General features: G+C 53.3%; 1 protein-coding gene across 1 annotated transcript in view; it reads right to left on the bottom strand.

The window, feature by feature from the left end:
* Positions 1-356: 356 nt before the first annotated feature.
* Positions 357-14,258, bottom strand: part of TET3 (tet methylcytosine dioxygenase 3) — a 93,511-nt gene continuing 79,609 nt past the window's right edge. Inside the window, exons 7-12 of the mRNA XM_054701742.1 lie at positions 11,010-11,218; positions 9,696-9,846; positions 7,444-7,533; positions 6,878-7,015; positions 3,168-3,504; positions 357-2,533 (exon numbers count right to left, since the gene is read on the bottom strand). Coding sequence (XP_054557717.1) covers positions 744-2,533; positions 3,168-3,504; positions 6,878-7,015; positions 7,444-7,533; positions 9,696-9,846; positions 11,010-11,218 — 2,715 coding nt within the window. The 3' untranslated portion in view covers positions 357-743. The remainder of the gene's footprint in view (positions 2,534-3,167; positions 3,505-6,877; positions 7,016-7,443; positions 7,534-9,695; positions 9,847-11,009; positions 11,219-14,258) is intronic.

Here is a 14,258-nt window from a genome sequence, read left to right as displayed (position 1 = left end):
ACTTCCAACCTGGTTTCTGGGGAAATCTACGCCAGCATCTCAGGTGCCTGGCCTGGGGGGCACCTGCCCCTCCGCCCCCCGACTCCCAAGCCGGTGACTGGAAAGGGACCCCAGAGGGCTCCCTCCCCTGAAGGAAGGCTTACCTGTCAGGAGGGATGGACTGGGTGGCTACAATCTGCACTTGGCTCATGAGGGGCAGAGGGCTGAGAGAACCTCGTCCGCTCCCGAGAGGGCCGGGCGCTCTGGCCCCAGCGCAACTGGGCAGGATTGAGCACGTCTGGCCGTTCCTGCCGATCCTTTTCCATTACTATTGTCGCTTTTTAAAAAAATCCAATAAATACACATTTTAAATGGAATTTAAAACTACTCCTTTGTGAAAGGACACTATAAACTTTCTTTCCATTATTGTGATATATAAGGATAGAGTTTTAAAAACAAGAGAAAATAAAATCCCCCCAAACAAGAGGGGGAAGAAAACCAATGTGGAGATATAAATATTAAGATCACGAAAAAATCACCCGACAGCCGTAGTTTCTTCTTCAAAGTGCTGGGGAAGTAGGGGGAAGGGGGGGCGGGTCAGTTTTGAGGTTTGGACCATAAATACATATATATGCGTATCTATATATGTATATATAGATAAAAAGACTTCTGCACCCCCAACCCGCCCCCAAGTGTGAGGGCAAAAGCACCACAGAGGCAGCTCGGGCCAGGCCCGACGCTGAGGTACGCTGGCTCCCTGGCACCTAGATCCAGCGGCTGTAGGGGCCGGTGACCTTCGTGTAGGCGTAGGAGGACACGGTGACCGCTGAGTCTGTGGGCACAGCCAGTGCCTGCCGGGTGGGGACAACCCCCTTTTTCTCCTTATGCTGGGGCTCGGTGACCACAGCACCCCCCCACTTGCGCTTCTTCCCATACAACTTGGCCTCCTGCTGACCCAGGCCCAGCCGGGCAGCCTCCTCCTGCCGTGCCCGCGCCCTCTCCGCCAGCTGCTTCATCTTGGCCTCCCAGAGGGCCAGCCCGTGATTGGGCTGGTTGAGGTTCTTGTGCTGGTAGAAGACCAGCGAGATGCGTGTGGGGTGGCAGCGGTTGGGTTTCTTGAGGGGCGTGGTGGCGTGCAGCTCCCGCCGGGCACACTCAATGAGGATCGAGCCATGGGCAGGGGCCACGGCCACGCCACCGATGTTTTCGTCCAGGAAGTTGTGTTCACTGTCAGACCACAGCTCCTCCTCTTCCTCCTCAGCAGCACCACTGCCCCCGACTCCCTTCTCCTCCTTCACCGCCCCCTTGCTGGGCTCCTCCACCATCCCCTCCTCCAGGCCAAAGGGATCCCACAGCTTCTCCTCGGACTTCAGGGCCCCGAAGAGCTTCTCGCTGGAGCCTAGGGGCATCCCGAAGGACTGCCAGGCTTTGTCCAGCTGGCTGGCCCCCGGGGTTGGAATCCTTCCCTCCTCCCCTTTCAGGGGGCTCCACAGCTTGTCTTGGAACCCAGGACCCCCTTTCAGGGCAGGATTGAAATCCCCTGCCCCTACCCCCCATGGCTTCTCAGTCAGGCTGGGCCCGGCCAAGGCCGAGGTGGTGTTTCCAAACTTGCAGGGGCTCCAAGGCTTGCCACGAAGCCGTCCTCCAGGCTGGGAGGCCGATTGCTGCCCCTCGCCAGGGAACAGCCCCCACTGGCCATCCGCAAAGTGGGAGGGGGTCAGGCAGCTGGCCCCAAAAGAAGTGAGCTTCTCAGGGACGATGGCAGGGCTCTCCCCAGCAGGGAACACACCCCAGCCGCCACCCACACTGTTAGTCCTCTTGGGGGACATGCTTGGGCCTCCTGAGTACTGTCCCCACAGGTGATTGGGTCCCCCATTCTGAGAGGCCTCAGGCAAAGGCGTTTTGCCCATCTTACCAGGGTCTCTCGATACAGATTCGGCCTGGACCAGCGGGTCTACCGGCTCTTGCTTGATGGTTCTGTTGTAGCAGTTGGAGCTCTGTGCAAAGGGAGACGGGTCCCTGGGCACTGCGTGGATCTGGGGAGCCTTGGGAAGCAGATACTCCTTGGGGCCTGGATAAGCAGGCTGCTGGTGGTGAGGAGTGGGGTGGTGGGTGTCTGTGGGGGCAGCCTGGCCAGGCAGCTCGGCAAACTCAGCACCACCGTAGGCCGGGCTCAGGCTGCTGTGCAGAGCATGGAGGTCTGGCTTCTTCTCAAAACTGCCACTGCTGCCGCTGTGCCCCCAGGCACCAGGACCCAGGAACTGAGAAGGGAAGACGGGGCTGCTGGACGGAAAGCTGTAATAGCCGAATGACGGAAGAGCGTACTTGGAGTGGAAGCCGTTGACGGAGGTCAGGCTGGGCTGTGCATAGTAGGAGTGGTAGGAGTACACGCTGTTCATGCTGTACGGGTCGGAGGGCCGGCAGTTGCCCAGCACCGAGTAGCTCTCCACCACCGCGTTGCCACTGTACTTGAAGGAGCTGAAGTGGTTCTGCGGCTCCACCTTGAGGGAGGGCTTCAGGCTTTGCTGGGGCAATCCACCCTTCAGAGACAGGCCTAGGGAAGCAGGGGGGAGAGAGGAAAGGAGCAGAGAGAACCACAGTCAGCCAGCGCCCTGGGCAGGAGGAGGGGCCTGTTGTCTCTCTCTTTCCCTAGGAGTGTTCCTCTGCGGGGTGAGCAAAATGAGTAAGGACTTGCTCCTAGGCCCGCCCAAGCCCTGGGAGAAGTGGGTCACAGAGCTCACGGCCTCCCCTGGTGGCCCCTGCAAGTGCAGTCTGCATTTGGAGGGGTCACAGTGCTGGCTGCCTCCCCTGGCTGAGGGTCACCGCAGGGATGAGGCCCAGGAGAATAAGCTCTGTCCCATGCCAATCTACCCTGGTGCCCCCACTGCCTGTAGCCATGGAACTCTGTGCACACTCTCAGAGCACAGGGAGAGGGCAAGCTGGAGAAACCCAGCTCCTCTCCAAGTCCAATCCCAGGAGGGTAGGTCTTCTGTGTACCTGGCTCCCAAGCGCCTATCAGATTTGGGATCCTGGTGCCGACTCACAAAGACAGTGGGATGGACCAGATGGATGAGAGAGGCCCCAGGACATTTCTGTCTGGAAGGGCAGGGGCCAGGAGCTTCTAGTGCTTCCGCCCCGCCCCTCGACAGTACCCATGACACCCCCAGCAGGCACCCTCTTCCACACACCTGAGTCAGTGGGGACGCCGGCCAGCTCCAGGGCCTCCTGCTTGATCTTCTCAGGAGTGCTCAGCTTCTCCTTCTGCATCTTCTTCTTCTCTGCTGCCGCCTTCCTGGCTTCCAGCTGCCGCTGGCGGCAGGATTTGGCAGGCTCAGGCAGGCGCCGGACCTCTCGAGGGAAAGCTGTGAGCACCTGGATGGCCCCACTGCCCACCTTGGCGTTCTGGTTCTCCTCACTGCCAAACTCATCCGTGCTGGCCATCTTGTACAGGGGGAGCACGTGCAGCTGCTCGTCCTCGGGAATCTTGCCCACGCAGCGATTGTCTTCCTTGGTGAGAGTGCACACCTGCGCCAGCCAAGGGAGAGAGGGCATGGGGTTGGGGGCCCAAGCACCCATATATGTGACCTCTGCCTTCCCAGTCCCTGCCATCCGCTGGGCCCGATGTCCCTTATTACGTCCTTGAGTATCTAAAAAGCACATTTGTCCTGGTCACGAGTAAAATAAACACCAACACTTCCCGTCGGCTCTGCAGTCTTCGACGCACAGCCACGCACGCTGTCACACATGATCCCAGGAAGGCCGCGGGGATAAGGGCGCCAGGGCTGGCAAGGGGGTCAGGATGGGGAGCTGTGCTCTGTGCCCCTCCGTCCGGCAGCGCATCCCCGCCACGGCGCTACATACGTCCCGAGCTGGACCCCAGCGACTGGGGCTCTCCCAGCATGTCTTCCCTTGCCCTAACCACTCAGCTTTCTTTGGCTCTTAAAATACTTTTCCCTTTTATTAAAACTACATGTGCCGGTTGTAGAAACTTTGGGCCAACAAGGAAGAGATAAAAATTGTCTCCATAGGGCCTCCCCGGTGGCGCAGCGGTTCAGCGCTGGGTTGCGAAGCTGCCCACGGCCTCTGCGGCGCCGGTTCGATCCCCAGCTGCTCCCCGGCCACCGGAGGAGGGTCCCACATGGCGCGCAGACCTCTCCTGCCGCCCGCTGCTCCCCTCAGCAGTGTACTTCGGTCCTTCTGCCTGCTCTGCTCCCCGCTCTGGCTCTGGTGAATTCTCTCACCCTCCCGCGCTTCTGACTGTACCCAGTGCATGTATAAACAAAAACAAACAAACAAATAAAGAAAGAAAACATGCCTCTATTAAAAAAAAAAAAAATTGTCTCCATAATCTCACTCCTCCGGAGCAAGCACGGTAAGCACCCTGGTCGCACATGCACGCTTTTTAGGAATTAAAGAGCATCGTATTATGCACAGTCTTATAATTACTTCATTTTTCTTAAAGCGAATACTTGATTATGGTATGTTATTGCTGAAATGTATACAGGAGCCGTGTGCATCTTTCTGAACACTTAGTGTGTCTCCTTTGGTGCCATCTCTTTGGTGCCATACCAAGCTTGTATCTTCCCGGAGCATGAGTGGGGGCTTTGCTGCTCTGGCCTGACGACCTGCCCTGCCTCGCGAGGTACACCACAGAGCCACGGTGAAAGGCAGAGAGGACAGAGATGCGTTTCTAGCCCCCCCATCTGGAGGTGCCTTACAGCATCAACAGAAAAACGCTATCCGTGAAAAAGTAACAAGTAACAGACATATACAGCTCATCGCAAAGATGAAACTAAATGGGCGAAAAAATGTTTGATCTCTCTAGTCATAAAGGAAACAAATTATAATGAGGTTGTACATTTGCTCCTCAGGACACAAGAAGAGAAACCCCGAGTGGCGAGTAAGCTGGAGCAGTCACACTGGAAGTGGATTAACACCCTTCCGCTGGGACCTGGAGGACCCGCCGGGCGGCACAGAGGTGTGGACCGAGGGCCCTCCCTGGCTCTACAGAAGGGGGTGGGAAAGCGCTGCCAGGGTGGGGCTGCCCACGGCCCTACGCACCTTCCCTACGGACGTGCCGACACACACGCACATCCCCTGACACAGAAAGCTGCGCACCCTTGGATAAAGCAGGTCGGGGAACAGCAGGTACACAACATGTGACCCCGTTTGTGTAAAATTCGTAACTGTACACGCACACGCACATATGTGCATTAGGTACACGCAGGCCTCTGGATGGAAGGTCATCAAAACGCTAACAGTGGTTCTCGCTGAGATTTCAGGCAATTTTTACTTTATACTTTAACCTTTTTCATAATGAATAGCCGTCTAATTAGACAAAAAATACTATTCACTTTGGATAAAATGACTTTCTTCCTCCAGAAGCTCTAGGTCCAAACACACTCATTGTTTTCTCACGCTTGCCCACCTAGCCAACCCCCTCCCCGATCCTGGATGGTCGGTGCTTTTTATTTTTGCTGGAAACCTACAAACCAGTGTAGGCAGGAGCCTGACCCGTCTTGTTTCTTAGTCTTGGACATGGGGAAGGGAGACAGGTGGAGAAACAAAATCCTAGGATTGGGTCATCAAATCCCTATGGGGACACAAACTAGAATCAGACTCTGGGAGCCCTTTCCAGGTGAGTGCGCCCCTGCCTCTTCCCGGTTCAGGACCTTGTTAAAAAGCAAGGAGAGAGAGCGCACATCATCCTTCTAGGGTGTCCCCACCCAAGCCTAGACCTCCTCCTCCGTCTACACTTTCATCCCTGGGGACCACATCCAGCCTCATGGGTCTAACCATGAACAACCTATTCTCCAGTCTTCCTCCCCTGCCCGCTCCACAGCTCCACCTGGACATCTAGCAGACACCTCAGAACAGAATTCTTGATTGTTCAGCCTAGACATTGTCTTCCAAGTCATTCTATGTCTTAGTAAATAACACCAACACCTGCCCAGTTGCCCAATCAAAACACTCGGTGTAGTCCTAAGTCTCTCATCCCACATCCAGTCCACCAGCAAGTCCTCATAGCTGCACCTTCACAATCTCCAAAATCTGTCCAACTACCCCACCTCATTCCTGCCCCAGCCCTGTCACCTCTGGCCTGGACAACCGCCCAGTCCCTACCTGGCCTCTTTTCTCCAATTCTCACCCCCAACCCTGTGGATGTTTTCTCCATCTACAGGACAAAAGAGCATTTCTAATTTTATAATCAGAGCTCACCAACCCGGCTGAAAAGTGCCCAGTGTGTCCCTCCACACATGAAGCCCCCAGACCTCCCGGATGTTCAGGCTCCCTGCTCGCCCCTCTAATCGCATTGCTCTGCCTCACCTCACTGGCTTCTCTGTAGTTGCCTGGACACACCCGGGCCACTCCCTCTCCCCAGCCTTTGCGCTGGTCCTTCTGCCTGGAGCACCCCACCCTCTTGCTTCCTCCACTCCTCTGGCTCAGGCGCCCTCCTCAAGGCCACCTCTGACCACTCCATCCAGAACCTCATTTCCTATCACTATTCATCTTCCTCACAACCCTCATCACTACCAGACATTAAATCACATACTTGGGCAGGACTCTGCATCTAGAGCAGTGCTACAGGCACTGCTGGCACTCAGGGAACATTTGTTCAAGGCATGAACCCAAGTGTCCACAGAGCTCTGGAGCCGCACTTCACACAACTGTGGGACTGCAGGTACCCAAGGTACCCGCATTCTGCAGCATCCACTCGGACACAGAAACGAGGCCATGCATTCCAGCAAAGGCATCCCCAGAGGAGAGAGTAGGCATTCTGAGAGCCCAGCTCCCCAGCCTGACCCCACCCGGGCACAGACCAGTCAGCGCCCCGCCACCCGCCCCAAACCTGAGTCTTCCCAAAGCTGGCGCTGCGACAGGAGATGGGCTTCCTTACCACTGTGCACCCATTGTATAGGTTATGCTGGTCCTTGTGGGCGTGGGCACAGAAGTCCATGCAGGCCGTGACCCCCGAAAAGGGCCGTCCTTCTTTCAGCCCCAGGCGGCAGTCAATCGCTATTTCCTCGTTGGTCACCTGTGTGCACAGCCGAGGATGGAGGTGAGTGGCGCTGACTGCACCCAGGGAGGACAGATCTCGGGGGGAGTGAGGAAGGTTAAGGGTCACAGCTGCCCTGCATTTGGCTGCAGAGGAAGGTTCGCTGAGGCTCCAGGAGGAATTACTTCCTTCTGGGTTGCCTCAAGTCTCCTCATTTGGTCTAGACGATGCCACGGGAACCAACCCACAGGGTCAAAGGGACACTAGAGGAGGAGGATGAAGACCAGCATAGAGGAGAGATGGTCTGGGATGGCGTTACCTGTGTACGTACAGGATCTTAGCACAGAACTACGTCTTTGTGTTCCCCAAAGGGGCACAGAGGAGCCCACTCTTCCACTTCCCAACTTCAGGGAGATGTGCAGAGATGTGGATGACATGTGGGCAGAGGAAGGTCCAGGACCCCGTACCTGGTTCTGATAGGCCTGGGGGGCCAGCCGCTTGTACAGGGGAGCGACTTCGGTGGCCAGGTCCTGGAAACTCTTCCGGAGCACTTCTTCCTGCGGAGAGAAGAGCAGTTACTCAGGCAGAACAGCTCTGCTGCGGGACCGAGCCATGGAAATGCACCACCGTTCCAGAACCATTGCCAGGTTGCCATTGGGAGGAGAGGAAGTTCGTTTTTACAGCCTTGGCCTGGGAGGGGAATGGTGCTATGCACACTTAGCACTAAAGCTCACCAGGAAAGCCACTACCTTCTAAAAGATCAAGTCACCTTGCTGCTCAGCTACTGCTCTACAGGCTCCAAGCCAGAGCTGCTAAGAACACATGAAACAGATTCTTGCTTTTTTTGCTTAGTGCCCCAGGCCAGAGGTGCAATATGGCCAGTATGGCCAGGTGCAGTATGGCCAGCAGTACGAGCCCCAAGTGTGGCTCCTTCCTCCTGGGTTACACGCAGGTAAATAAAGGCAGAGGGGCGGACAAGGTCTATGCTAGAAAGAGCAGCACCAGCAGGCCCAGAGGCAGCCACTAGTTAAAGCTTGCTCCCTAGGCCCACACCATCCCAGGTGTGAGGCCACACGTAGCTATGGAATCTAAATTAATTTTAACTAAAAGCCAGTGACTCTGTAGCACTAGTCAGAGTTCACACGCTCAGCAGCTGCATGTGGCTCTGCTGGCTGCTGTTCCAAAGAGCAAAAGTTCCACTGCACAGTGCTGCCATGGATGGAGTGGTCCCCCCGCCCCCCACATTTGGTGGAGAATTTTTAGGTGTCTGACTAGCAGGGCATTGGGGTTCCTAGCAGGCCTAGAGCACAGGCATGAAGACGTTATGGATGAGGAAGCAGGAGGAAGAGAAAAGATAAAGAGAACCAAGTTACAGAGTAGAGACACGAGTAAGACCGGCGGCTCTGTCTGTGTTGGGCAGGGTGGGCCTGAAGCCAGGACACACAGGCGCAGGAGCTCTGGGGAAGGCAGGCCTGGGTTTAAATCCTGTCTTCCCACTTACTGCCATGTGGCCTTGGGCAAGCTGCTTGCTTCTGTAGAGGAATAACAGTGCCCAGATGGCCAGGGTGGGTGGAATGAACAGACACCGGTGACGAGCCGGCCGGAGCACCCAGCACTAAGTGAGGTGGTGGCTCATGCAGCAGAGGAAGGTTTATGGAAAATTAAACTGGTGTATTTCCATGGCTCATAACCCCTACTTCCTGGGATCCTCCATTCACTGAAGCAATGCCCTCTGATGCTTCTGTGGGTGGGCATGAAGATGCCATTGTAAATAAAAGGCTAGAGTCAAATTAGACTGTAGACCAGCTCATGCAACAATCTGCAAGTCAGGCTTTGAGGGGATAAAAGGGGCTTAAAATTTGAAACTGCTTTCTTTGACTTCTGAAAAGCAAGCTTAGAAATCTGAGAACAGTTTAGACGTGGGGTAGAAAAAACATGGCCATGGAGAGCCCCAACCTTGTGGAAAAGAGGGAGTCCTTCTGGGACAAGGCCCTCAGATTTGGAAGGCAGAGGCTCGGATCAAGTGGGTGCCTGGATCCAAGCAAAGGGACCAGCGCCCACCTCGTACGAGCTCAGGCAGGTGGAAGGGAGAAAGGCAAGCTAGAGATGTTTAAATGACAGAGACAGGCCCGTGCTGCACCTGTGTTCAGAACCACCCTTGGAATGGTCTGCACAGGGAGGTCTCCTGGCCTGTGCTCCTGCTTCCCGCAGCCTGAGCGCAGCCCATGAAGCCCCTGCCCTGTCGTGACCAAGCTTGGGGGAAGCCATGTGGGTGGATGGAGGCCTTAGGCCTAGCGGCCAGCCCGGTGACAGAGGCCCTGACCAGGCCTTCAGCAAGGAGGCCATGATGGATGACTCGGGGAGTCCTACAAAGACCCAGAGGGCCCCCACACCCAGAAAGATGTGCTGGGAAGACATGACCCTTTAAGAAGGTCAAATCCTAGTGAGGAATCTGAATATATACCTTGAGGATACTATTTTCAAATGGGAGAGTATGAAGTACCTATACTAAGTTTAGTTTTTCACTCATTATACCCTCTTCACTCACATATCCCTACAAACCCTTTATCACAGCAAGATAAGGTCAGTTAAAAAAACAAAGCCAGTTCCACCTTCTGCACATCCAAGTCACAGAGTGCTAATTCCACGCACCCCATTTACTAGATACCAGGGGGGACAGGGTGAGTGGGACCCGCTGAGCCCTGTGAACTCTGCTCACCTCTTTGGGGTTGTCCCCTGCAAGACGGAACTTTCGAGGCGTCTTGCTCCGAGCGTATTTGCAGCCATTAAAGTACATGCTCCAGGAACAACCGAAGGAGAAGGAGGCACCGCAGGTGTTGGGGTCTTTGCCTTGGCAAGCGCAGGTCCGGCTGCAACACACACCACACATTAGGCATACAGACCCTGCTGTCTCCATGTTCTAGAATCTTCTCCCTTGGGGAGGCCCTGCTGCCTGGCATCCACCCAGTGACTAGGACATTCTTCACCGTCCTCAACTCCTTTCCCAAATTTCCTTGGGTGGAGAGCCAGCTCTGAGAAGCCTGCTCTGCTTCCCACTCCTTAGCCCAAAGATCTGAGTCTTTTGTTGGGAAAGCACATGGGCTGCCTGAGATAAATGGGAAGAATGTAGTTAAAAATCCAATGAAGTTTAGAGTTTGTCTCAGTATCTTTACCACCTCCACTCAGACCACACAAGCAGGGGAAGTGCATCAACTGCAAGATTTGAAAATGCTTATTTCCTGCAGGCCTCGATGCTAAAGGACCGTTAAGCAAAATAAACATTAAAACTCAACACTTAATAAAATCTGGAAACAACCCAAACAATCTCTCACTGGGGATGGATAAACAAATCTTGAAACATCTGCACAGTGGACTACTACTCAGCAATAAAAAGGAATGAACTAATGATACCCAGAGATGAATGTTGGACACACTGTGCTCAGAGAAATCAAAAGGCTATCATGGTATGTTTCCATTTATATGACATGTCACAAAGACAGGAAGTAAGATCAGAAGGTGCCGGGGGTGGAGCAGTAGGGCTTGCCTGTAAAAGGGGTACAGGGGAATTTCTGCAATGACAGATCATGATTATGGTGGGGGCTACATGACTATAAATACTTGTCAAAACTCTTCAAACTGCATCCCTAAAGAGAGGAATTTTACTTTAAGTAAATATACCTTAGTTTTTAAAAAGAGGAGAAAAGCCCTCTCTGGGTGAATGCCACTGACGTCATCTACTTTGGGAGCATGCACCTTTTCACACCTGTTACCATCATTAGAGCCTCAGAGTCAACCTGGGGTCCAAAGCAAAGTTGAGCTAAGTCAACAGAGCTGCCCCAACAGGACGAGCAGCCCCTGGATGCAACCCACGGGGACACACTCTCCACCAGTCCTATCCCTGCTGGCCAGGCGGGGTCCTGCACGGCACAAGTGTTTTCTTGGGGCTGCCCAAGTCCCCTGCATCTGCGGCTCATGCCCTTCTGGGGACTCTGGCCCCGTATCTCCCCTTTCCCACTGCAACCCCGCCACGTACTCATCATTGAGGCCACATCTCCGGCTGGTGGGGTTCCCATACTTCCGGAGGGTATCGGTGAGCTCCTGGTAGAGGGTGTCTCCGAGGCTGCGGGGGATGCCCTCCCAGGCCAGGATGAGGATGACGATCACGGCGTTCTGGCAGTGGTGGCCTGCCCGGTGCCGCACCAGGCAGAGCAGCTTCTCCTCCAGCGTGTGCCTACGGATCACCTGCAGGGAGAAAGGCGGGCAGGGGCTGTTACCTGCAGGAGCCAGGTACCCACATTCCTCTGCCGATGTACCTGGGGCGAAGGGCTTTAGGGGTGTCACACCCTGATGACAGCGACCGTACAGGTGAAGAGACCATTAAAATTAGGTGGAGGAAAACCACAAAAGTTATTTTTTAAGAACAAAATAAAGTACTACAAAATCTAAATTACTGACCATTTATGTGGACTTAGGAGTGAAAAATACATATAAAATACATATAAAATTCTAAATCAAAGTATATTCAGAGATTTTTTACTTTGTCCTAAGACACTGGCAGAGAAAATTCTGCCTTTAGTTTAAAAGCAAGAGCCTTGGTGCTATGGAAAATACCTGCTACCTCTACCCCAGAAAGCTAAAGCTAATGAGCACGTGACCAGGCAAGGCCATGCCTGGAACCAGACTCAAGGGACCCGAGCGCAGGGGCTGAGGCAGACACCTGTACACCGTGCCCAGGCCAGCAGCAGCATGCAGCAGAAGGTGGAAACCATCGGGGGCCCACCCAGGGACCCACGAACTGACGGATGGATAAGCAAGGTGTGGCCTGCTCCCACCTGGGAGCAAACATGAGTGTCATTCAACCTGAGCAAGAATCGGAACTTTGACACACACTTTATGACGCCTCGTGAGAAGATGGCACTGAGAATAAGCCAGACGTTGAAGCACACACACTGCGTGATTCCACTTCACAGGGCGCCTCCAGCAGGTTGAGAGAGAGCGCGGGCAAGGTACCAGGCTGAGGGGAGGAGGCAACGGGAGTTACTGTTGAGGGAGTGTAGAGTCGATGAAGAGTTTGGAAACAGATCGTGGTAATGGTCACAAAACAATGTGAATGGAGTTGATGCCACTGAACTGTAACGGCTAAAAAAGGTTAAATGAGATTTTATATTGTGTATAATTTTAACCAAACTTAAAAAAAAATGAGATCCACCAAAACCACAGTATGCTTGAAAGGGGCAAACTGCAGGGGATGTGTGACATCTATCTCATTAGGGCTATTTGAAAACAACCCCAACAAAGGAAGTCGGGGCCCGGGGCCCTGCTCTGCTCCCTGAAGGGCCTTCTCCAACTCCTCACACCTCACTCTCCCCTCCCTACCAAAAAGTCATGTCAAGGCAAGGAATGGATTGCAGAGACATTTAGGAGAAACAGATGACCTGACTATAGGGGCCAGGAAAAACCTTAAGTGACTACACATTTTGTGGCCCAGCAGTGTGGGTGTGTGTGTGTTTCTGGGGAACATGCTAGAGCAGAGGGAGCAAACACCAAGTGGCTATCTCTAGTAGACCCCAAAAGATGGGTCTGGAGGTGGGGACTTGCCTGGTCTGGAGACAGCTTTGGTCTGAGCACATCGGTGAGATGTCAAAGAGGCAGACAGGCAGGCCATGTATGTAAAGAGTGAGTTGGTTGGAAGGCCGGGGAGAGGTGAAGACTGGCAACGATGAACAGTACTTGTCCTATAGAAGGGGGGAACCAGGCCTTCTCTCCAACTGCTGGGTGGGAATTCCAGCCTAGTGCACTTACCTCTTCTAATGTTGCAAGAAGAAAACAGAAGTTCAGATGTTTACATGAAATCTCCCCTTTAAAAGAGTTGTGCATCAAATTCAATTACCGTTATTGTGGTGAAATATGCACATAGCATAAAATTTACCATGTTAACCACTTTTAAGTGTGCAGTGGCATTAAGTACATTCACATTGTTGAGCACCCATCTTCCCAAGCCGAAACTCCTTTTGTGAGTCTCATTTTACTTAGCAGAATGTCAATGCTCATCCATGCTGCAGCACAGATGCATATATTCTGTTTAATTAGTGCCCAAAAACAATTTTAAAAACAATGATGTAATCATCATCACAGTGGCTCAAAGTAGGAATTTATGGTCCAGAAAGGTGTTTTCTTTAGCTTGCAAAGTGTCCTTTAACCCTCCTCTGTTCACTGCAGCACTATTTACAATAGCCAAGTTATAGAAACAACCTAAGTGCCCAAGGACAGGTGAGTGGATTAAGGTGTGGTGTATACACACAATGGAATACCACTCAGTTATAAAACAAAAAAAAATATGAACACTTGCCATTTGAGACAACATGGATGGAACTGGAGGGTTCTGCTAAATGAAATAAGTCAGAAGGAGAAAGACAAATGTCACATGGTTTCGCTTATATGTGGAATAAAAAACAAACAAAAAACAACAAAGGTTGAATCAAAACCAAACCAGATTTCTAACAAATCTTAGAAATCTGACTGAAACTGAAGCTATCAGAGGGCGTGGGGGAAATTGGAGGGCAAAGTGTGGAGGGAGCCAAATGGACTATGGTAGAGGCCTATCGGCGCCTTGGTGGTGGGTGTGGAGTGGTCATGTACGTCTGAAGAGGTGTAATCCTATACCTCTGAGCTACATAGTGTTGTAAACCAATAAAAATAAAATATTTGGGGGAGGGTCAGTAACACACAAACGTCATCAAATCATGATGCCATGTCAGAACTCCGCGACTGCCTAGCTTCCCGGTGACAGAGCCAGACAGGTCCTGGGCATCGGCACATGTGGAGGCACTGGTAAGAGCAGTCCCCGTGGCCGGGTTTCTGCGGCACCACCACCAACCTCTGCTCCGTGCCCGGGGCAGCTCACCAGCTAATTGCACTCGTGGGACATGCGTTTGGTGCACACAGGGAGACGCCTCACCTGTCAGAGCTGCCACTGAGGTCACATCCTCTTAGGTTGTCTTGGTTTGTTTTCTCAAGGGGTAAATGCACAAATGTCACCAGACACAAGCAGACCTTGCTCCAGACACAAATTCTTGTTGGCAAAGAAAACTCAGGCTCTAGACATGGTGCCAGGTGGGGTGGGACACATTGCAGCAAGTATGGCCCACACCACAGCAACCAGATGTTGCTCCCCTCTGTGTGGCCACAGAACACTGCCTGGCTCTTGATGCCATGCTGCCACGAAGAATGATCTGTCCTTTTGGGTGTTTCGAGGGTCAGAGTCACCTCCTTGGGGCGGGGG

Source organism: Talpa occidentalis, unplaced genomic scaffold (genome assembly GCF_014898055.3).
Source record: "Talpa occidentalis isolate TD23 unplaced genomic scaffold, MPIMG_talOcc4v2.1 talOcc4.5, whole genome shotgun sequence".
Taxonomy (NCBI): Eukaryota; Metazoa; Chordata; class Mammalia; order Eulipotyphla; family Talpidae; genus Talpa; species Talpa occidentalis.
Note: the sequence above shows the minus strand (reverse complement) of the source record. Positions and strands in the feature narration are given on the sequence as shown.